The sequence below is a fragment of the Zeus faber genome (genome assembly GCF_960531495.2).
Source record: "Zeus faber genome assembly, chromosome: 17".
NCBI lineage: Eukaryota > Metazoa > Chordata > Actinopteri > Zeiformes > Zeidae > Zeus > Zeus faber.
Window position 1 is genome coordinate 24940984 of NC_137204.1, and position 24503 is coordinate 24965486.

General features: G+C 44.9%; 1 protein-coding gene across 1 annotated transcript in view; it reads left to right on the forward strand.

Moving 5' to 3' along the window:
* The window catches only part of mamdc4 (MAM domain containing 4), a gene marked incomplete at both ends in the record, with an annotated part of 27060 nt that extends 20241 nt beyond the window's left edge, over positions 1-6819 (forward strand). The window contains 8 exons of the mRNA XM_080017711.1: positions 128-212; positions 671-829; positions 2259-2384; positions 3176-3300; positions 3742-3844; positions 4431-4639; positions 4824-4895; positions 6790-6819. Of these exons, the coding sequence (XP_079873837.1) occupies positions 128-212; positions 671-829; positions 2259-2384; positions 3176-3300; positions 3742-3844; positions 4431-4639; positions 4824-4895; positions 6790-6819 (909 nt within the window). The remainder of the gene's footprint in view (positions 1-127; positions 213-670; positions 830-2258; positions 2385-3175; positions 3301-3741; positions 3845-4430; positions 4640-4823; positions 4896-6789) is intronic.
* Between the last annotated feature and the right edge of the window lie 17684 nt (positions 6820-24503).

Sequence of the window (24503 nt, forward strand, 5' to 3'; positions counted from 1 at the left end):
GCACCACCGCAGCTCAACGAGCAAAATAGAATAAAACCTTATTTTTATGATTCTGTCTGTCTGTCTGTCTGTCCGTCTGTCTGTCTGTCTGTCCATCTCTCCATCTTATTTGATCCTTGTTTTCCAGCTGGAGTTTGAGGTGATAGGAGCGGGTGGGAAGGACACTCACGTTGCTATTGACGACGTCAGGCTCTCTGCTCATCCGTGCCAAGGTCGGTGTTTGGGGATTTTATTTTATTTATTTATTTATTTTTTCTACAATTTCAATTATTTTCCAAGACACAAAACCGAAGAAATGTTTCTGACAAAACTGTTGTGAGGAAAAAAACAAATTCTACATATCGATTGATGTTCTCAACAGAAAAAAAAATATATATATATATAATACAGATGAATAAATAAATGTAAAATAATATAAAAATGTAATAAAAATCATAAAAACAACAAAAAGACAAAATATTAATATTTTATTGTACTTTATTTTAGTATGTATTTAATAATTATTTAACTGTTTTCAATTACATTTATTTTTCATTCATATTTTTAATATTTTAAATTAAATATTTTAACTGCTTTTTGTGACTTCGCGGCCACCGTAGTGATATATAATTGTCAAAATGAAAAAATGAATAATTTTGCCCTTTGCTCTTTTACTCTTTGTTTGTTGTTGTTTCCCCAGGTTCCAAATGCAGCTTTGAGCGAGGAACGTGCGGCTGGAGCAACACGCAGAGCGACGTGAAGGACAAACTGGACTGGGACGTAACCAGTGCGGAGGCAGAGAAACACTACTCCACCCCACCGCACGACCACACCCTGATGATGGAGAGAGGTGAGAGGGGGGGGAAGAGAGAGAGGGAGAGCGAGAGAGACAGAGAGGGAGAGAGAGGAGAGAGACAGAGATGGAAAGAGGGGAAGAGAGAAGGGGGAGAGAGAGGAGAGAGACAGAGGGGAGAGAGAGGCAGAGAGAGAGAGAGAGAGGGTGGAGAGAGGGGTAGGAAGAGAAAAGGGGGAGAGAGGAGAGAGACAGAGGGCAGAGAGAGGGAGAGCGAGAGGGGGGTAGGAAAAGAGAGAGGAGAGAGACAGAGAGGGAGAGAGAGGAGAGAGACAGAGAGGGAAAGAGGGGAAGAGAGAAGGGGGAGAGAGGAGAGAGACAGAGGGGAGAGAGAGGGAGAGCGAGACGGGGGTAGGAAAAGAGAGAGGAGAGAGACAGAGAGGGAAAGAGGGGGAGAGAGAGGGGGGTAGGAAGAGAGAAGGGGGAGAGGGAGGAGAGAGACAGACGGGAGAGAGAAGGGGAGAGAGGGGAGAGCGACGGAGAGGGAGAGAGGGGGGGTAGGAAGAGAGAAGGAGGAGAGAGACAGAGAGGGAGAGAGAAGGGGGAGAGAGGAGAGAGACGAAGGGGGGGAGGGGGGAGAGAGGGAGAGTGAGGGGGTAGGAAAAGAAAGGGGGAGAGAGAGAGAAGGGGGAGATAGGAGAGAGACAAAGGTAGAGAGAGGGAGGGGGAGAGAGAGGGGGTAGGAAGGGAGAGAGGGAGAGGGGGAGAGAGGGAGAGGGGGAGAGAGGGGGGGGTAGGAAGAGAGAAGGGGGAGAGAGACAGAGGGGAGAGAGAGGGAGAGAGAGAGAGAGAGACGGTAGGAAGAGAGAAGGGGAGAGAGAGGAGAGAGACGGAGAGGGAGAGAGAGAGGGGGAGAGAGAGGGGGGGGAGAGAGAGAGAGAGAAGGGGGAGAGAGAGGAGAGAGACGAAGGGGGGAGAGGGAGAGTGAGGGGGTAGGAAGAGAAAGGGGGAGAGAGAGAGAAGGGGGAGAGAGAGGAGAGAGACAAAGGTAGAGAGAGGGAGGGGGAGAGAGAGGGGGTAGGAAGAGAGAAAGGGGAGAGAGGGAGAGAGGGGGGTAGGAAGAGAGAAGGGGTAGAGAGAGGAGAGAGACAGAGGGGAGAGAGAGGGAGAGAGAGGGAGAGAGAGGGAGAGAGCGAGACGGTAGGAAGAGAGAGAGGAGAGAGACGGAGGGGGAGAGAGGGGGGGGTAAGAAGAGAGAAGGGGGAGAGAGAGAGAGAGAGAATATGATGAGGAGAGAGAGGGAGAGCGAGGGGTGAGGTTGCAGGGGGAGCCTCGACCGCCCGTGGAACCATCTCCGTTCGCCCACACGCCCACGCCCGGCACTTTCTCTCTGTCTCTCTCTCTCTCTCTGTCTCTCTCTCTCTCTCTGTCTCTCTCTCTGTCTCTCTCTCTCTCTCTCTTTTCGGTGTCCGACTCCTCTCCCCAGGTCACTTCCTGTTTTTACCGAGCAGCAGCAGGACTCCAGCCAATCACAACGCTCAGCTGCTGAGTCCGCACCTCCCCGCCACCAGAGGAACCTGCCTCAAGTTCTGGGCTCACAGACCGTCCTCAGGTACCCAAATAAAACTATTTAAAAACACAGTGAAATGACTTTGATGCCTCTAAATAGAGGAGGTGTCATTTGAACTCAAACTTACTTTAGATTTAAAGAAAATTACTACACCAATATAGTTTGTTAATACTGATGTCATATTGGCAGGGTACGGGGTACGGTACTCCTTTAGTTAATACTATCAGTTAATCCTACAACTTATAATGATTATCATAATAATAAGAAATATTGTTATTATTATCATCATCATCATCATTATTATTATTATTATTATAATTATTATTATTATTATTATTATTATTATTAATAGTGTTGATATTAATATTACTGTTATTATTAATATAACAATAATATTAAAATGCAATAATAATTGCAAATAATAATAACTTATAATATGATCATATAAGATATAATAATATAAGATATATTTTTACAATATAATAATTATATCTAATATAATAAAAAAAAGATGTGAGGACATTGGACATAGGACAAACATCAATTTGATGTTTTTTTTCAGAATTTGAATTCCAAAACACATTATACTTAAGTGAAACATTCAAAGTAACCAGTTAAATATAAATATAGAAATATAGGCAGGGAAAAATTGTCGTGTTAAAAATGTGATTTATTTTTATTTTTTTGGAAATTATAAATTGAATTGGTAGAAGTGGTCCTGATAATATTGATGACACACACAAGGATACGCTGAAAACATTATTATTATTATTGTTGTTGTTGTTATTATTATTATGTAGATTAACAGCACAGACCTTGTTTTGCCCTCTCAGCCAACAGCCTCCTGAGGGTCTGGAGGTTTTCGGAAAACCAGTTACATGAGTTGCTGCTGGTGACGGCGGTCAGAGCGATGTGGAAGCGCTTTGACGTGAACATCACCTCCACCCACAGCTACCAGGTTGTCCCCAAAACCTGAAATACACAGAGAACCTGCCACTGGAACCCACTTCAAAATACTGCAAACACCTGTCATTTCTTTTTTTTTTTTTTGGTGTTCCCAACCAATTTCTCACTTCTTTTACGTTTTTGTTTTTTTTGTGATATAGTATTTAAAAAAAACAAAACTGTTTTCAACAGTATTAGTATTACTGTATTAGTTTAGTGCAATTTCAATTTTTTACAATACAATTCATTTAAATTTTATCTTAAAATAAATTTAAAAAATAAAATAAAATTCAGGTGGGCTTTTGTTTCTTGAATGGGTGATTGAACTTTTTTTTACTGAGTACATTGCAATTGATTTCATATAAATTAATAATTATTATAGCATTTAAAAAATCTTACACCTCCCCTGTCCTCTCTGGCTCACTGCTGTTTCATTTCGGCGTTTTCCGCTCAGGTCGTGTTCGAGGGAATGAAAGGCACGGCAGGCGTCCTGGCCTTGGACGACATCGACTACACCGTCGGCATCAACTGTGCCGGAGAGGTCACCGACCCCATAGGTATGTTATTCTGTCCGTCCGTCCATCTCTTCTCCCTTCTCCGAATGTCATCACGCGGATGTTAAAGTGGTAATCCGTACGAGTTATTTTGTTGAAAAAATAAAAAATCTCACGTTTGGCACTTGATAAGAAACAGCCATTCAGCGTTTTCTCGTCGTGCGTGTGCTTCTGTGTGCTGTTCCCACTGCCGGCGGCGGGGTCCGCCTTTCCCACCAATAACGTAAAGATCCGGTGGAGGACGGTGAAAAGCAGCCGCGGTGGATTTGCTGAATCAGCGTAGCTAGTTGGGGTCCGTGAGCTGTCGATATGGATGAACATTAAAAACAACAATAAAAATAAATAAAAATAATAATAATAAAAACCACCGAAAAAAATCAACGAACAAATACAATTCCACCGAACAGAGGAAGGCACTTTTTTCTAGAGAGGAAATAAGATAAAATAAAGATTTGCAGTTTCAAATGGAACTCTGGGACTTGTCGTGTAATCCACACGACACGGGACGATCCCGTGGATTTGCACTTTAAAACATATTCTCCGGAGCTGCCGGACGTCTCACAGAGTTGAACCCGCCTCCTACCTGCAGCCAGACCCGCCCGGGACAACCGGGGCGGCATGGGGGCGTCGATCATTGTGGTCCTGCTCCTGATCGGCACCCTGATTACCCTCCTGGTCTTATACCTCCGATCCCGTGACGGCGCGGGCGCCTCCGCCGCCTCCGCCGCCGGCCAATCAGCTGCCGCCGCCCGAGCCGGCAGCAGCTTCAGCAACGAAATATACGAGCCTGACGTCACGGTGAGTAGGATCTCTGAACACCGTGCTTTGGAAATTCGGATATAAATAAATAAAAATTCACAATAATAATGCTTATAACGCTGTTGTGGCCCAACCCCAGTTGCGCTATACTGTATATATATATACTGTGTATATACTGTATGTATATACTGTGTATAAACCGTATATACGTGTATCATTTCAGCAGGACCGTGTGACTGTGCCACCGATGCAGAACCATCCCATGGCGGCTGGCTTCAATAATGTTTTCAGCTTTGTAAGTATGCTAGAATGGAAGCAGCAGAAACTTCAGCTGAAGCGCAACTTAAAAACAAAAAAGAGCAACGCCATCGTTTCCAAATGTGTCTGGTAGTAGAGAGCAGGTTTGGGCGATCGTGCGAAATTCCAATCCCCGATCGCCGGCGTTACCGTTCAGGAAGTGCAGGATTTATTATCAGCAAATAAAGTATTTACACAAAAACATGAAGTTTTACTAAAATTAGCCTCATGGCGACGGAAAGGACGGGGAGAAGCGAATCTCCATCATCACGCACAGGGTTGGTTTTTTTTGGGACGGGACGGGACAGTCCCTTAACTCAGTTGCTTTTAAAAAAATGTTTCATACATGTAGGAAACAAACGAAAATAAATAAACAAAAAAACAAAAAAAAATTCCAATTCCCTTGAGTGCTCTGCGCTTCGCTGTGCTGCTCCCTTTGCCCAGAGCGGCAAAATGCCTGGAACCGGAGCTGGGGTCCGTGTGCCTTTTTTTTTTTTTTTTTGAGAACCTGCCCCTCAACGTCTCTGCACGGGACTGTAGAGCGATGAAGTGAGATCCCATCACCTGTGGTTACTCCGCAGCTCTGAGCGGAGAGTGGAGAGCCTCCCTCCCCCTCATCCCCTCCCTCTTCCCCCTCTCTCCCTTTCCCTCCCTCCCTTTTTCTCTCTCTCTCTCTCTCCCTCTCTCCCTCCCCCTTACCCCTCTCTCCCTCTTCACCTCTCTCCTTCACCCTCTTCCCCCTCTCTCCTTCTCCCTCCCTCCCTCTTCCCCTCTCCCTTTTTCTCCCTCTCTCTCTCTCTCTCTTCCTCCCTCCCCCTTACCCCTCTCTCCCTCTCCCTCTTCACCTCTCTCCTTCACCCTCTCCCCCTCCCCCCCTATATATATATACAGCATATATATATATATATATATTATAATGACCTTATCAGTATAGTGGACAAAAGCCACAGAAGTGCAGAAAAATGCCCATAGAATTGAAGAAGCTCCTCCACCCGTTTCTCAACTATAACTACACGTCGTGAGCTTCACAAAGCTGGAGTTTATACCGGCGCTGCCGTCCGGGAACCGCACAGCCAGGGCAAAGCACAAAACCTGAGTCGCATTTCCTGTATCCAGATGGCTTCACGTTTGGGAAAACAGCAATGGAGGCCTTCAATCCGCGGTGTATATTATGGGGGATCCGTGATGGTTGTGGGTAGTCTTCTTCTCAGGGGAGCCGTTCGGTCCCATAATTGCTCCGCACGGTCGCATAACAACCGCTGACCGTGAGAGCATTCTACTCGACCGGCGGGTGCACCCTCAGCTGCACCGTACCCTCACCGGGCTCCCATCTCCCGGGGTGACCGTGTCCTTACCAAACGCACCGTCAACTAATTCGAGGGTGGAGGTGGCAAAGTAGATCCCCCGCAACTTCCTCCAACCCTCAAAAAAAACAAAAACGTGCGCTTCTCGAAGCGATAACCCTCTCCACCTCGTTCGGGACTTGCACGACAGCATTCCTACAAAGCTGGGCTCGTCGGGTCGCTGCTCGACGTTAATGTCCTTTTGCACGGGGTGTTGCCGCTGTTGTGTCTACCCACACTGTCTGTCACGCTAGAAGAAGACGACAACAAAGGTCCTTTTAAGTTACATTTGACCCTATGATCATTTAAATAACATATGCGAGAACGCTGCCATGACAACACTAGTTGAACTCATGGCGTCTTCCTGTATTCTAATATTTCAGACTTCCATCGTGACAAATGTTAGGTCTGGTTTTTATCGTCGACATCAGTTTAGGCAGCAAAATTCTGTATCGCTTTATGACAATGCCCCCAATCTTCTGATGATACAGGACAACAAACCGCAATGTCGTTTTTCCCAGTTCACCAACCCAACTTTTGTTCCCACAGGAGGGCGAGCGGGTGATGGAGGTGGCCTGAGGAGCAGACGGGGGTCCTGCCGCGGGAAGGTGGCTCGGAGAAACAAAGGCGATATCACAGCAGCAGAACTGCTTGTGTCGTCATTGCACGCACATACACACACATGCTCACACACACACACATACACACACACACACACACACAAACCACATTTTCTTATTTTTAAATGCAGATCCATATTGTTATACAGTCGGGCAAATCAATGGCACAGCCATAGATTTGGCACGCCCCCAAGAGGTTGGAGCGCGCTCTCTATGTGGCAGGTGTTGTAGAAGACTGAGGGAAGACTGGTAGAAAATTGGTGGAAGCCTGGTGGAAGGCTGCTGGACGACTGGTGGCATGTTTGTGGCGGATTGGTAGGAAAGTGGTGGAAGACTGAGTCAAGACTAAAGGGAAGACCGCTAGAAAGTTGACGCTGGACATCTGGTGGACGACTGGTGGAAGACTGATAACAGATTGCTAGAACACTGGAAGGGAGGTGGTGGAAAACCGACGGAAGACTGAGTTAACACTGAGGGAAGACTGGTAGAAAATCGGTGGAAGCCTGATAGAAGATTGGTAGAGAATTGGTGGAACACTAGTAGACCGCTGGTGACTGGTGGGAGACTGGTGAAAGACTGGTGAAAGACTGGTGGGAGACTGGTGAAAGACTGGTGGGAGACTGGTGAAAGACTAGTGGGATACTGGTGAAAGACTGGTGGGAGACTGGTGGGAGACTGGTGAAAGACTGGTGGGAGACTGGTGAAAGACTAGTGGGAAACTGGTGAAAGACTGGTGGGAGACTGGTGGAAGACTAGTGGGAAACTGGTGAAAGACTGGTGGGAGACTGGTGGAAGACTGGTGAAGGACTGGTGGGAGACTGGTGAAAGACTGGTGGGAGACTGGTGAAAGACTAGTGGGAAACTGGTGAAAGACTGGTGGGAGACTGGTGGAAGACTGGTGAAGGACTGGTGGAAGACTGGTGGGAGACTGGTGAAAGACTGGTGAAAGACTGGTGGGAGACTGGTGAAGGACTGGTGAAGGACTGGTGAAAGACTGGGAGAAAGGTGACAGAAGGATGGAGTGAACTTGGTGGGAATTTCAACTAGAGCATCCGGTAGCATGTGTCAGGTCCAGCCACGGCCCGTGGACTGTGGGCAGAGCTTCTTTGTTGTGTTAGAAATAATTGTTTTGAGATCAAGCCGAGTGGTTTTGGGTGCAGTGGTGGAAAATCACGGAGGAATCATTTTTGAAACAAGAGATGGTTTATCACTTTATGACATGGCAAAAAAATAAAAATAAATCCAGAGTTTAAACTTGATACTGTCTGTGGGAGGATCAAATTGACCATAAGAAAGCTCATAAGCAAGATGAACTATAAGCTCTGTTTGTTTCTGAACAAATTAAAACGTACCTTGTTCAAACGTGATCGTGTTCTTCTTTTGGTCCATCTTGATCGTTCCCGCTTTAACCAATCCTGAGAGGATCGGTGTTTTAATTCAATGAGCTACTTTCACACATGCACTGCAACAATGAAATTATCCGGACATTAACCCGGAGGAGCTGTACGTGCGAACGCAAGCATCCGAATCAGTTCGACCGGACATTAAGCAGCCCCCGAGTACAAGGTCCGCGTCGTGTCCGATGGAGACCATTGTGTGACTAGAGCAGGTTATTGTCCTGAGAATTTACAGCGAGCGAGTGGGCGCGTTGATGGCGTTGCGCACGCGCATGTAGATCGCTTTTTACGACAACTGATAACTTTGCGGCGTGCCGTGAATGAGCTGTGTCTACGGTGAAGCAGCTCCAAGCGCAACAAGCACGTTTCATCGTAGCGCCTCGGGGGGATATTCATTGGACGGTGATGTACACATCTATTGTGTTGGATATCCGATCCACTCGTTTTGCCGCCTCCTGCGTGCTCTACCCAGGCTCCGCCCCCTCGCCTAAACCAAACAGAGTATTTCCAGTATGTGAGAACGCGTCTGACATGGACAATCTCCGGTTGTGTTCTGCATGTGTGAAAGGGCAACTCCGGACAATGTCTGGACTCTGTGCGCAGTTCATATGTGAAAACGACATAGTTTATCGATACTGGAAAAGGTGTGAAAACAAATCCCTAAAAGGGCCTTAAAGGCATCTAATTTGAAATCCGTTCATACTTTTCTTTTACATTGCCAAGATAATAGCTAGATAGCTAGATAGATAGATAGATAGCTAGATAGATAGATAGATATATATTTTAGTCACCCCAAAAGGTAAATTGCAGTGATGCAGCTGCACACATTACAAATAGGCGATGAGAGTGAAGGTCCTATACAAAAATAATAAATAAACAATAAAACTAAAAAGGTCAAATTAACCGGGAAACATCTGTAATAACTCCAAATGTAAAGCAGGAGTTTTTTTACATTTTCAAGTACCAATATAGAGGAAATGTATTCTGTATAAGTACTATATATATATATATATATATATATATATATATATATGTGTGTGTGTGTGTGTGTGTGTGTGTGTGTGTGTGTGTGTGTGTGTGTGTGTGTGTGTGTGTGTGTGTGTATATATATATATATATATATATATATATATATATATATATATATATATATATATATGCAGGATTATTTTCACAAGTGTGCTCATAACCTTGCATTTAAATACAAACTGTAGTATACAGTGGCGCAAACATTTAAATACATGCTGTAGTATACAGTGGCGCAAACATTTAAATACATGCTGTAGTATACAGTGGTGCAAACATTTAAATACATGCTGTAGTATACAGTGGTGCAAACATTTAAATACATACTGTATTATACAGTGGTGCAGAAATTTAAATACATACTGTAGTATAGAGTGGTGCAAACATTTAAATACATACTTTAGTATAGAGTGGTGCAAACATTTAAATACATACTTTAGTATAGAGTGGTGCAAATATTTAAATAAATACTGTAGTATACAGTGCTGAAAACATTTAAATAAATACTGTAGTATACAGTGCTGCAAACATTTAAATACATACTGCAGTATACAGTGGTACAAACTGCTGTGGAACAGTGTGTGTGCAGCCGTTCATAACAGTCCTTCTAATCGGATTGCTTCGGTCAGATGCGTCATTTTTTTCGGCGGCACCGGGGGGATGACAACCTGCCCCTAGCAACGACCGCGTCTCTAAGGCGACATCCCGCCCTCCTCCCCCGCGGTCCCCCTCCCCGCCGCCTCTCCCATCACCGCGGCCACCCACCGCCCCCGGGTGTCGGTTGATACCGTCTCCGCGCTGCACCGTCTCCAGCGACCGCCGCCACCGCGGGTGTGGTCGGAGCCTCCACCCTCCTCCTCCCTCCACCACCTCCTCCTCCTCCACCACCACCTCCTCCTCATCCTCCTCCACCACCTCCTCCTCATCCTCCTCCACCCTCCACCTCCACCACCTCCTCCTCCTCCACCACCACCTCCTCCTCATCCTCCTCCACCACCTCCTCCTCATCCTCCTCCACCCTCCACCTCCTCCTCCTCCTCCTCCTCCTCCTCCTCCTCCCTCTGGCCACGGAGCCGGACTCACTTCTGAAGGGAGACGGGCGCGCCGCGTCGCTCGGCGTCCGGACCCCGGTGGGTGCGGGCGCGGGCGTGGGCGTGGGTGGATGGACCCCGCCGTGCTCATCTTCCTGCTCTACGTGATGATCGCGCACGAGCTGGTGTGCGGGTGGATGCAGCACCGCCGGCAGTCCGCCAAGCCGCGCGCGCGGGCTGCACCCGCGCTGTGCACGAGGTGAGTCCCCGCGCGAGCCTGGGGGGGAGGTGGGGCTGGGAGCCACACATTCCCAGGGCCGTTTCTAGCAGTCGGTGGGCCCTATGCAACGTGCGGTTTGGGGGCCCCTGGTTTGTGAAACTATTCCAAGCCCTCTCGGGTGGTGCGGGGGATTGCGTTCAACGTTTAAATGCGTCGAGGTGGTGCATTTTGAGAGGGAAAGAGGCCCGGTCCGTGGAAAACAGCAGCTCTTAACATGTTATTTCTTATCAAATTCAAATCAAGCATCTCAAGTTGGCCCCAGCGATTTAAACCCAGCGAAGAAGAAACTCCTGAAAACGTACAGGATTTACCCATTCTGCATTATGACATCTCCCAAATGCGCAGAAACCAGACAGATGCTGCATTTCCACTAAAATGTTATGCAACCGCATATTGTGCATATAGCAAGAAACGACCCTGCATATACCGTTTAAAGATTGGGGAAAAAATGCAAAACAACAACAACAATCCACTAATCTTTATAAAATTAATTTAAAATGCAAAAAAATAAACAGGAATATTGGAAATATTTTTGTTTGTGTTTTTTTTTTTTTTTTACATTTAAAAATCTGTGGCTTGTAGTTCTTATTCATCTTTTTCCATTTGTATTTGTATGTTTTCTATTAAACACCGTATACATATATTTATGACTTGCACTGGATCAGGATCGGAAGAATTCCTTCCACACAACTTTAAATGCTTTTTCTTTTTCTTTTTATTGTATTTTTTTTGGGGGGGGGCTGTAAATATTGCTTTGATTTTATGTTTAAATTCTAAAAGAAATATCAATTTCAGGGCTTTTACTCAAAATGTCACCTTTTATTTAATGTGTTGCTTGGGCCTTGGTCTTTGTATGTCATTTTGTATGATATGTGAATTTAGAACCTTAGCACCAAGGTATATTGAGTAAAGTAATGTACGGACTTGTACAACCTGACACAAGTGAGTGAAACGTACCTGAGCAATGGGGGTGAACCCCACCCTCTCAGTGGGTGACGTCAGAGGAGAATTTGCGCTAGAGATGGGAGCTTCGATTTCTTATTACCGACTCGAGTTTGTATGAGCCACTCACTGAAGAGAGTCGGGTTTTTCGAGTCGCTTGGGGTCACCTAGTCCGTCTCACGGGTCACGAGTCGGAGCTGCTGAACTGGAGTTGCGGCCGAGCATCAAATCATCCAGTCTGAACCCACGGGTTCCGCCCAACCCCGCTGACTCACGCCGTCTGGGCCCCCCCGGTCTTACACAGGGGGAAATGATCCGTATCATCTCAAGGGCAAAACGTTTATTTTTAGACAGGTTTTAATTTACGATCGATGAGAATCGCGCAGTTGTACACTACTAAAAAGGGCGGGGTCAGACCTGGGCCAACTCCCTCGAGCGAGCACTGAGTTGAAACTCGAGCGAGCACTGAGTTGAAACAAGCGCCAAAGCGGTTTCCTCTTTCACGGCGCGGGGTTTATACAGTAACTTAACTTTATACATTTCTACAAACCCAGTTGAAATAAGGAGCGTGAGTGACATGTTGCCTAGCAAGTAGCGGCTCAGTGGGGCGAGTCCGCGCAAGAGTTTGCGGAGACGAGGACTGGGGACTCCCGAGTCGGGGAAAAGAGTCGTTCGTTTCGTCGTTTGTCAAACTCGCGCAACACTCATACGCGTGGGCGACAGACCCGAACGAGCCAGGACCTCCCTTCTCTCTTCGTGGAGGGCTCTGTGCGAGCTTAGCCCGGTTTCATGCATGTGGCACACGTCACCGCTTTTTGTGGTTGGAGCAGGTCTTTGGTTGCAGATGTAATATACCACCCGGGTGTCGGTCTGTCGGTGTGGGACCCAGCGCCGAGCCGGGGGTCCGTGCCCGGCGTCCCCGGCCCGGGTTCTGCACATGGGGGTGGGTTGGAAGTGTGTGCTCGTGGGGTGGCGGGTCCCCTCGTGCTCTCTGGGACTGGTTAATGCTCCTCGGGGCCATGCGTGGGTGTTGCTCCGCTGGCTTTTTTCCGCTGCTTTTTCCGCTGCTTTTTCCGCTGCGGTGGGGGTGCCACGATACAATTCCAACCTCATACACCAGAACTTATTGGGTCACGTGAACCGGCGGCCTCACGCACACACCCATACAGACAGACTCATCACACGCACACACACACCACCAGCCCCTGCCACCACCCCTGAACACCCTCCCGATTACACCCTTCTCCTTTTCTCCCTCATTTACAATCATAGCTATGACAGGAAGAGGCCAGGTGCCCAATTGCTGTTCCAGTTTTCCTGGACTTAATTAACTCAGTTTCTTCGATACATGTTTTTCCATGCTCATGTGATTCTCCCCCTCTTGGAGTAGTAATGATGATTAGTTGTTAAAAGACCAAAACGTGGTAAGATGGTTCTCCAAAGAGGGGGGTTGGTGGTGGTTCTGTGTAACAAAGAGCTGTGCTCTTGTCGTCACACAGGTCGTCCACAGGACAGAGTTACTGCAGCAGTTCTTGATGATTTAAGAATGAATAAAGAGCTGCATTGCAGGTGGAGAAGTTGAACTCCACCTGCAGACTAACTCTGTCCTAGATGCAATGGAACAAATACTGTGTGTTGTATGTCCAGCATGCTGACAGCACAGGTTAAAAATAAATAAATAAAATAAAATAAATGTAATTGAGTTGCTCACTACCGTGTCGCACAGTGATATTTTGCTAGGGCGCTCAACCTCCCAATTTTTGGAACTCCGCGCCGCGCACTTCAGGTTCTTCTCCAGTGTTTATTGGCGTTTGGCAAAGCAGCTCTAGGTGCATCGCTGCCACCAACTGGACTCGCTCTGCCTCTTCTGGTGCACTTCAGGTTATTTGAGATGGATGCTTTGGAATATTTGATTTTATTCCGGGGAAACATTCCATCTCCTTCTGCGTCGTCCTTTATCCGAAAGCCATAATAAGCAGACCATTTCTTCTTCGCCGAGGTTCAGCAACTCCACGTTGTTAACCGCCATGTCTGTTTCCATAGACCGGGCCTGTTTACATTTGCCTTGCCTTGCTTTGCATGCCATGATGGGCCCCACGGCTCGCTTGCGGAGACTACAGCAAAGCCCTCAGCGTCGGTGCCCTGTGTGGCGCGCGCCCGGGACCGCGTGGTTGGAACGAGGAATTTCAGCTAATTCAGTCACGGAATCCGGGTCTTGCTCGTTCAAAAGGGAAATTGAGTAAAATAATATGACCGCCTTCAGAGGTCTTGCCGGAGTCCATGTCTCCACGGCTCGGAGCAGTTTTGGCAGCACCAGCGGGAGCTACGCAGCATTGGTTGTTGTTTGTGGCGGTTTTTATTGTTGATGTCTGTACGCACGCACGCTTCTCACCCGACTTTGTTTTGTTTAGCTTGCAGTTCACTGTGAGTGTTCTCTTCAAGCCTTTGAAATGTTTGGTAAAAGTACACCGAGGTAACAAGGATCAACCGGAGAGTGTTTGTGCCTTTAGTCAGACTGAGCCTGTCAGTGAAAAGTTTTTTTTTTTTTTTTTTTTTATGGCAACAGCGATTTAGGTGCGGCGTTGTCTGTTAATCCCCCTGTGTACATTTGGACCCAGTGGAAGCTATTGCCGTATCCTTGCACCAGTCTTTCAAAGATAATAAAGGTGGCGTCCAAAAGCTTCTGCTTTCATGATTTGTAGTAGCCTTATTTTAAAACAGTTTTATAGAATAAAAAGAACCCCGTAATAAGACAAACTCACACCCGAGCGATGATGTGAAAGGTAGATGAAATGTTATATTTTTAATGATGTTATCCAAATATTACTTAAATATTTCTCAAATGAAATTGAAGTAAAAAAAATAAAAAAAAATAAATAAATAAAAAACTCCTGAAAAGCCAAAGATTTTTGGAGGAGTTTTTAAATTAGATGCAAAGGTCTCATTAAAAATGACTATGGAATAGTGAGTAAAATTTAGTAGCAAAGACAGAAAATAGCCGGTAAAGGTTATTTGAGTACCTTTAGTAGAAACACTTCTTAACTGTAAGTCGAGTTTACTTGAAAAATCCCGTGTCTATGTATCTATCTATTGTGAATCCAAGTGCGGAAATTGTTTCCTCGCATTTTCCAAGTGAGTACAGATCATGTAGATGCCAAAGACACAGCCCGTGGGAGGATTTGCGGCCGAAAAGAAAAACATACCAAAATATAAATGTGTTTGTTTAATAACAGTTATTATCTGACGATTCTAATCAAGCAGAATCAATTGCAGCGTATTTGAGGTCGACCGTTGTCGATGAACAGGTTGAGCAGGTTGAAAACATCTGTGGATCCACACGCCTGGGTTTGATTTCCTCGGCGTAGAAGAACGACGGGTGACTCCATGTCGGAAAAACAAAAGCGAGGCACTATTTCACGTTTGCAATCGCCTTTCTCTCCGCCAGCGCCCCGGCGTTCCAGGGAACCGGGAGGGTCAGCAGCCAGTGCGTCCGGACGGAGAGGAGGAGGAGCGATTTGAGGAAGACTGGGCGGATTGTGAGAAAAGCATGAAGAAGAAGAGGAAGAGGAAGAGGAGGAGGTGGAGAGAACCTGTTTAGTAGTGATGAAATGTTCGACTCTTTTTTTTTTTTTTTTTTTTGAGATTCGGTTCCTGACGAGTCACTCGGTAAAGATAAAAAAAAAAAAAAAAAGTCGCCCATTTTTGGTTTGGTTGAGCTGGTGTGACGCACGGAATCGTGTAGGAAAGTCAGAGGGGTCGATTCGGATTGTGAACGGAACTCTCACAAGGATGGTTTAATTCTGTCCAAATTCAAAGAGTAAAATGAGTCACATTCAATACGAATTTTGCTTAATGTCTCTTTTTATTTTTGCCTTGGACTTCCTTCTCAGTGATTATTTTGAGTTTGTGAATCGAAGTTCCACTCCCTCGCCCACTCTTATGGCTCGGTGACTCCTGAGTCATTTAAAAGATCCGTTCGCTACGAAAGAGTCGTTTGACTGTCTTGCATCACTATTAGTAGGCCATGGTAATAATGACCACAGTTCTGCATGTCTGTGATGGTGTTGGTGGTTAGGGTAGTGGTATATTGCCTTGGGATTATTCCGTTGTAAAAAGTGCGCGGTGGCAGAAAAAAATGTTGGGGAACACTGCAGAACAATAACATGACGCACCGTGCCAGTGCTGAAGACCCCAAATTTGTCACTGAGTCTTTCCCAAGTCGACATTCCCTTTTGTAGCTTTTCACTTTAATGTACTGTATGTATAGACTGAGGCCCTTTGACACTGTATAAATAACTGAATCTGTTGATCCATGTCGGTGTTGTGATTAAAATGTGGGCTCTACTGTCGTGTTGACGTCTTCTCCCAAGAGTCTTTGCAGAGGTGTGAAAGGCTGGCCCTGCAGAACGAGATTAACTGGAATAGGCTGAATTTATAGGAGCCGAGACTTAAGACTTGAGATTTTATTAAAGTGGACCTTTTAAGTTCCTCTAATCAAATTTACAATATCAATTTACAGTAGGTCTCTGAGGTCCCCAAAACATGTTTGACGTTTTTGCATATTGTGCATTCTAGCCATTCTAATGTGCCTCTAATTCCATCGTGTTCCTCGCACTCTGTTTAAGTGGGAGGAGCCACCCTTTGCCCCGAGTTCTGTGCGCCAATAGGGTTAAAGCACAAGTTCCGGGTTCTGCGAGCCAATGGGGTTCAAGCTCCTCTTCCGGGTTCTTTTGAATTTAGTCCGTAATCTTTGGCTGATTTCAGCTCATCAGTCCACCAAAATCTTTTTCTGGACAAATTTGAGGCGAGAAATAAGCAATCCAGTTGCTGAATCTTCACTCATATTTGATCCAAATAACGTAATTTAAAAGTTTGTTCACACTTCCGTTGCCGTGTTACAAGCTGGTAGGAGACATGGACACCACACCGGGACACCAAGCGAAGGGATTTTTTGTTTCATGTAAACGTGAGGAGATAAAAGAAATACTTCTACAATAAAAACACACTGTTTTTATTGGTTTTGTTGAGAGAAATGCACAGTGGATCAGGCACCGCAGCCTCCAGTCTATCTACCGCATACTTACTTTTTTTTTCTTAGAAAGAAACACACAGCAGAATTACTTTTTAAATAGTTACTTTTCCATCCTCTTCAGTTTCTTCAGGCACAGTTGGTATTAATTCTTCTTTCTTTTAAAAGATTTGTGCTGGTCTTCCAGGCGGCGCTTGTTGTTCTCCGTGTTATTTCTCCAACCATGGTTGGAGTTATTCAGACGGAGGGCAGTTCTAATTCTTCTGAGGCCCCTAAATGACGTAGATCAGGGCTGCAAATCTGAACGGTGTGTTTCACCACAGGGTTTCTGAAATAGACGGCACGCAAAAAACTTAGCACTGAAAACGGGAGTTTTTCATAATGGGTCCCCTTCACTTTATACTCTCGCAAGAGTCCCGGACATCGCCAACCAAACAACGGTCCTTAGGGACAAGAAGAAGATTTGTCCGGCACTCCAAGTGTTGTAGTGTGTGCTCAGCATGATGCTAACCCCAGTTCTGCAAGCCTGTAAGAGTGGCAGCTGGAGGGTTGGATTTTGTATTTATAAGCTGGGCTGGGAACCAGTAACTCAATTTAATTTAATGACCATATCTTTTTAATTGGACTGTGCATTTCCAAGTGCATTTCCACTTTTTTATTTTTGATTTTACTCGAGTATATTTGTGACAAAAGCAGTGTGGAATTTAGTGTGTCTGCCAGTGTCAACACAAACCGTGCCCCACGCACGGTTTGTGGCAGTACATTCTTTTTATCAGCCTAATTGTTGGAAACTATCCCAAACAAATTCCAATGAAGCACGAAGCGAACTCTGCCCACATCTGTTCTGAAGTTTTTCTTTCAGCTTTACGAGGCGTTTCTCGATAACCAGATCCTCAGGTTGCCCCTCCGCGCTGTTGCTACTTAACAACAGGTAAGTCTGAAGGCGTTTAAGGCATAACAATTTGTGACGTTCCTCCTTCCCTGACCGGCTCCACCCTTTAGCCGGGCACGCAGCATTCTTCACTTCTTCGTCCCTGTGGCGTCGCATTCCAGCACCACTGCGATTGCTTCCAGTGAACTGTTTTCAGCCAAGCCTGTTACTGGAGGCCGGTGAACTTCCAGTGAAGTAATACTGATGGGAATTGAAGGTGTATATTCTGGATATCAAACACATAAAATGGACTTTGTGGCAGTTACGGCTACCTTGCACCACCCAAGCAGTGTGTTCAGGGACCTCTGGCACAGAGGACGGGGGTCGTAGAAAACACACAGATTTATTGTGGAGTGGGGACTTGATAGAACAAGGCCCACAGCAGATGGACACAGGTCATGACAGGGGCTCCTCTCTCCTGAGTGTGTGTTGGGATGGGGGTTTTGACCTGTTGCTCATTAGACCAACCCACAAGCAACAGGTGAGCAGCCACTCTGATCCTGGGTCCCCAATCACCTAGACCCAGCTCAGGTGTGGCTGCTCAAACCACACCACAGACTTGGAAATAGAATTAGAATTAGAATTAAATGTGTAGATATTGTATATGTCCTTGGGCAGGCGTCTGCGGTCGTATATCAAAATATATTACAGTACCATATACGTGTTGTATTTCGTTGAAAGTCTAATCACTATTCATGTATATTACTAGAGCTGTTTGTTTCTTTTTTTGTATTTATAAAGTATATATAATGCTAATTTACTTGTATATATTATTTTCCTCTGGACTTACTTCATACCCGCCCGGGGATTAATAAAGTACTATATTATGAACATCTATCTTGCAGTTTGTTTTAAATAACTTGTTCCAGTCCAATTGTCTTCTTGTTTCCAATACTATTAAGACAATACAATACTACAAGATTCAAGATTTTTTTTAATTTGTCACATACATATACATACTTTCATACATATATGCAGTGAAATGTAATAAAATAATGTAATAAATAATAATGTAGAGAGAGCAAAAAAACACAGCACGGTCAACTTTGACTCCTATGTTTTCTGTGTTACCTGGGTTCAAACACTACGTTAAGGACCACACCAAAGGTTGCAAAGGTTAAAGGTGCTCATGTGTCTGAATGTAGGCCACCCAGATTCTGATCATAACGTTGTGCACATGTCCCCAGTGTAGAAGACCAAACTCAAGAGAAGTAAACCAGAAAAAAAAGAGTGACGAGCACACGGACGAACGAAAGTAGGGCACAACTGAAAAGAGCCAAGAATCTGATTGAGGGAAGCAATATCGCCGTTAAAGCCGCTCAGCCCAAAAAGGTGTGTGATACCATGGAAACTATGACAAGAATGTCATCTCCAACTGAACCTATTGTGACGGGCAATGAATTTTTGTTTTACCAAAGACCTCAACGCTTTACCACCTCTTTACCAGATTTGAATCACTAGATAATTCTGTTAAGTGCACCAAAATACTTGAACGAGGAGTCTCAAACTACGGGCCTGGGGACCAGATCCAGCCCACGAGACAATTTAATGTGGCCTGCTGCTATGGTGATAATATATTGATAAAACCAGCCCGCAAAAAATTTCAAATTGACGACGCTTAATTAATCCACACAAATGTACTTAATATTTTAAATATTTAACAGAATTAAATAGATCATAAGAGAGCAATTTCTAACGGGATTACGAGGCAATTCACGAATGTGCGGGAAAACAGAACCGAACAAAGCAAAACAAAGCAAACAAAGAACAAAGCAAACAAAAAACAAAGCAAACAAAAAACAAAACAAAACAGGTTTTCAGCACAACCCCCCCTAGAAGTAGACAACCTGGCCGTTGGCCCCCAGATAACTTGGGTTTGAGATCAGTGGGTTAAAATAATTATACCTGCCATACCTCAGGCAGAATCGGCATCACTGTAGGTAAAACATTTCAGGGTACAAATACCAAGAAAGCTGCTGGGCCGGATGGGTTTTCCAATCCCTCCGGATTGGAAAACTTTGCATTTAAGGCCATTAGCCAAAATCCTAACACGTGGATTCTCGACCAAAAGCCCTTGCCTCGGTGACCATGAAGAAAGAACTGTGCTATACTATACTACATTTTCGGTGCAACAAAAGACAAACTTGATCCAGACCAATTTGTTTCTTAGCAGGGGTTGTGGTGCAGAAGACGCTGCTGCCCCTCTGGCTCACATCATCGCTAAATATTTTGATAAACCCAACACCGATGCCAGAGCCCCCTTTCTGGATTTTTCCAGAAACGCAACACAAGCAGACGTTTTGCCGTCAAAAATGGTTCGGCGGGAACCCAATCCCGAGTCCAGATCGGGGGGTTGTGTGAGCCCAGCCATGCTTTTCACTTTCCACGCATGCACCAGATCAATACATTCTAAGGTATTCCGATGATACGGCTCTGGTGTCTCTGTGAAGGAACTCGGGCCACCCCGGGGCCGCACCAACACGCTGTGAAGCAAGTGATCGGGCAGTGCTCTTAAGATCGACGCAATGAAAACAGAAAAGACTGTCTTTGGTTGGCCATCTGACTATCATACAGCTCCTATTGTTGTCCCTAACGAAAAGCAGACATTTTAATATGAATTATTGGGTGTGTTGATATTATGTGATAAGGTAATGACTGTTATCCCGGAAAGACCGGAACGGAATTGTCCGCCAAGAATTTATTTCCCCCGCCCCCTTGGGGTCTTTTGGGGCGAGTAGACAGTGAATATGAGTGTTCTACGGTATTGTAATACTTGATGGTACACGTGTCCGTGCACTGCTTTAAAGTCAAAACTGCTCCACCAAATAGAAATCTGCTCAAAGATCATACGCCAACCCTTAAGCTCTGCTTAGCTTACCATAATTAATCCCGACCAACAACAATGGCTCTGACCCCGACCAGGTCCTGAACACTGAATACAAGCCGCTATTATGGAACCGGAGATACAGGTTCCGTGATTTAGGGGGGTTGGACTGAAGCGCTCTTTTGTGCACCAGATCGAATGTACGTTTAAGGGCCTTGAATATTGTCTTGTCTTGTTCAAGAGGGGGTGGTAGCAAAGAGCTCTTGCTGAACGTGCCTCAACGTGAAGAAGTTCTCTTTCCCTGAATTATGACCTGCACGGGTATGACTGAAGGTACCACATTGATATCACTACTGAATTAAAAGTGTGGAAGTACTTGTTGTTTAACGTGCTGAAAGTATTAAAAGTAAAAGTACAAAGATAAAGATAATAAATATAAATCCAGATTTTCAGAAGAGAAAAGTAAGTAGCTAGAAATGTTGTAGAGTTACAGGTACAGGTACAGGTAGTCTCAGAAGCTGATACTTGAAAAAAGTACTCAAGTAAAGTAACAAAGTACTTTTACTCTCCACCACTAGTGAGACAAGAGACAAAGAGACAAAATCCCACCAACCAGATGGAAATGTGGATTTTTGTGCAACTTGAGACTCAAAAACTAAAGTCTTCGTCGTATCGACTGGAATTTTTTTTTTTTTTCATCCGACTCGGAAAACGTGTAAATATGGGGATATGCCCCATTACATGAAACACCTAAAACACATAAAACACATGAGACAAATGTATACAAGCTATATGATTACATAAAACACACCACGCACCAAACAGCCGGGGCAGGAAGACAGGAGACAAAACTCCCAGGGGGGAAACTGACAGCAACATCGTAAAGCACCGCCCTGCACCCCAGGACATTACGAGGTGAGGAAGTCGTTCAGCAAATGTCATGAAAGTCCCTTTCAACTTCCTGTGAAATGTTTTGCTCAGGAGCAAGCGCACGGACAGGAACACCAAGCAGTAAAAAAAAAAGCAAAAAAACAATATACGCACAGAGTTTTATGGCGCAGGTGACCTGATTGTGACTCTAAAATTAAATATTACACTTTACCAATCAAGCTGTAAAATCCAGCCCAATGAAACCATGAAGCCCAATTTCAGCCCAAATGAGGCCACGCAGCCCGAAGTCGATACATCACAACAATCACTGAAACGTCGATGTATCATGACCAGGGTTCTTCTCACGCGACGATCATTTTCAATGAGTCATGTGTGTTGAGGGGATTCCAGAAAGCGGAAAGAAACAGTAAACAGGAAGAAAGACACTGCAGGTAAGAAAAGTCACATGATTATTATTTCACTGGCGTCCAAGGTGCCATTGGAATAAGAAAATAATTCGCGAATGAACGCTTATTCCTTCCCTGTTTTTAATGTATTTAATTCTGTAATTATTTTATTATTCTACTTTGTCAATGCATTTTGCTTTGTTTTAACTGCCACTGCCTTCTTTTAATGAAAAACCTTAGTACTGAGTTACATGTTGCGTCTGAAAGGTGCTACACAAATAAAGTTTATTATTATACTAAACCTAACTTATTGTTATTGCTCCGATTGTTATTATTATTATGAATCTTTTTGGCATTTTCAACCGCAGGACAACCGCAGTACCCACAGAGTCAGAGTCCTGTTGGAACCGGGACGTATCATACGTCTTGCAGTTCAAGTTTGATCAATGTGGATGTAGACTCGGAGCATAAATTTGCTTAAAAACTTTTTTTTATTCACATCAGCTCCAGTCAAAAAAAAAACGCTCAAGCGCGGAGCACTCAACAAAACGAGCTTCAGAGACGGGCCCCGACTTGGATTTCTCCGGAGCCCTCCACACTGTAAGACAAGACAGACATATAAGAAGCCTCGCCAGCTGGCAGGGAGGCGGGGGGCGTCGGTCCACCACGCTGACTCCCCCTTGCCTCCCGGAGCCCGCTCCACAACGGAGCCGAGAGCTGACGCGACGTGTTGCCCACGAAGGGCCCTCGCCCCCTGCCGAGTAATTTAGAGCGGGATGTTGGGAGTGAAAACTCTCTCAGTCGCGCCCCTCATGTCACACGGCTGCCGCTGCCGCTCCCGGGCCTGGAGCATATTCTCATGTGACAGGCGGCCCAGCGAGTGAAGTTTCGTTAGCAAGTCCACAAACATACTCATTCTTACTAGTGCGTGGCCCTTCCCCCCCAGCTCTCCTTAATCAGGTCCAGAGCCCCCCGGGGTCTCCTTCCAAAGACGAGTTCAAAGGGAGAGAACCCCGTGGAGGCCCCGGGAACCTCCCCCCGACAGCAAACAACAGAGGGTCCAACCGTTCATCCCGATTACGGCCGATTACCAGGCCGTCGGTCTACCACGCTGGCTTCCCCTCTCCCCCCGGAGCCCGCTCCACCACGCCCCCGAGTCCGCCACAATCATCGTCTGAAGTTATGGAAGTTCGGGCTTCGTCTCTCGAGAAGTCATTGGCGTCCTGCGCCCTGGAGACTGTTTCACAAAACCCCAAAAACTGTGATCGGTCACAGATGGCGTTTTCGCTCCTCAGGAAGTTCTGAGAACCTTTGGAGGAACCGTCCCTGTTTTTTGTTTTTTTTGTGTGTGTACGCGCTGCATGATCCATGAGTGACTGTCATTGTTAAAACAGCGATCACGAGGGACATACTTAAAAACATGTCTAAACCGTTTACAATTGCCGACAAAAATAAGATGCTTCATTGAAAGTAAACGTGTCTTTATTCGTACACAATTTATTTCCAAAACATTAAATCTCAGTTAAAAAAGAACAGCGTCCCTGCGCCTCGTCCTCAGTGCGACGAAAGTGCACCCTGTGGGTTGCTGCCTGCAGCTATATTAATTATTATTATTATTATTATTATTATTATTATTATTATTATTATCATTACTACTATTTGTGAACACACATTTTTCCTCACAGCCACACTGTTAATGTTGATGTGAATGGAATGAGGAAGAGTTTGATGTTCAAACACCATCACATGTTTTACATTTCATTCTGTTTTTTTAAGTGGCTGACACCCATTCGTAGTCTTTTCAAACATAGATAGACAGATAGATAGATAGATAGACAGACAGATAGATAGATAGATAGATAGACAGACAGATAGATAGATAGATAGATAGATAGATAGATAGATAGATAGATTGATGGATAGATAGATAGATAGATAGATAGATAGATAGATAGATAGATAGATAGATAGATAGATAGATAGATAGATAGACATATAGATAGACAGATAGATAGATAGATAGACAGATAGATAGATAGATAGATAGACAGATAGATAGATAGATAGATAGATAGATAGATAGATAGATAGATAGATAGATAGATAGATAGATAGATAGATAGATAGATAGATAGACAGATAGATAGACAGATAGATAGATAGATAGATAGATAGATAGATAGACAGACAGATAGATAGATAGATAGATAGATAGATAGATAGATAGATAGATAGATAGATAGATAGATAGATAGATAGATAGATAGATAGATAGATAGATAGATAGACAGACAGATTGATAGATAGATAGATAGATAGATAGATAGATAGATAGATAGACAGATAGATAGATAGATAGATAGATAGATAGATAGATAGATAGATAGATAGATAGATAGATAGATAGATAGATAGACGGATAGATAGACAGATAGATAGATAGATAGATAGACAGATAGATAGACAGATAGATAGACAGATAGATAGACAGATAGATAGACAGATAGATAGACAGATAGATAGATAGATAGATAGATAGATAGATAGATAGATAGATAGACAGATAGATAGACAGATAGATAGATGTCATCCACCAATCTGTCTGTCCATTCATCCATCTATCTAGATGCTGACACTAGGGTCTCTCACACACACACACACACACACACACACACACACTGTTCCCCTATGGTCCGCCGTTCCCCTTAGTGGGTGTGATTGTGCTCAGTTGATGGAAAACAGTGTGAGGCTCCGTGTGCACTGAGCTGCTTTGCTTCTGCTCAGCAAACAGCAAATCCCTCGCTATCAGCACCTGGGTGGCGGACCCTGCCACAGGTGGGTGCTCAGCCTCATTTATGACTCAGGAGGAGGCTTTGTTTTTGTCTTCCTGGCTCAGTCCTATCAAT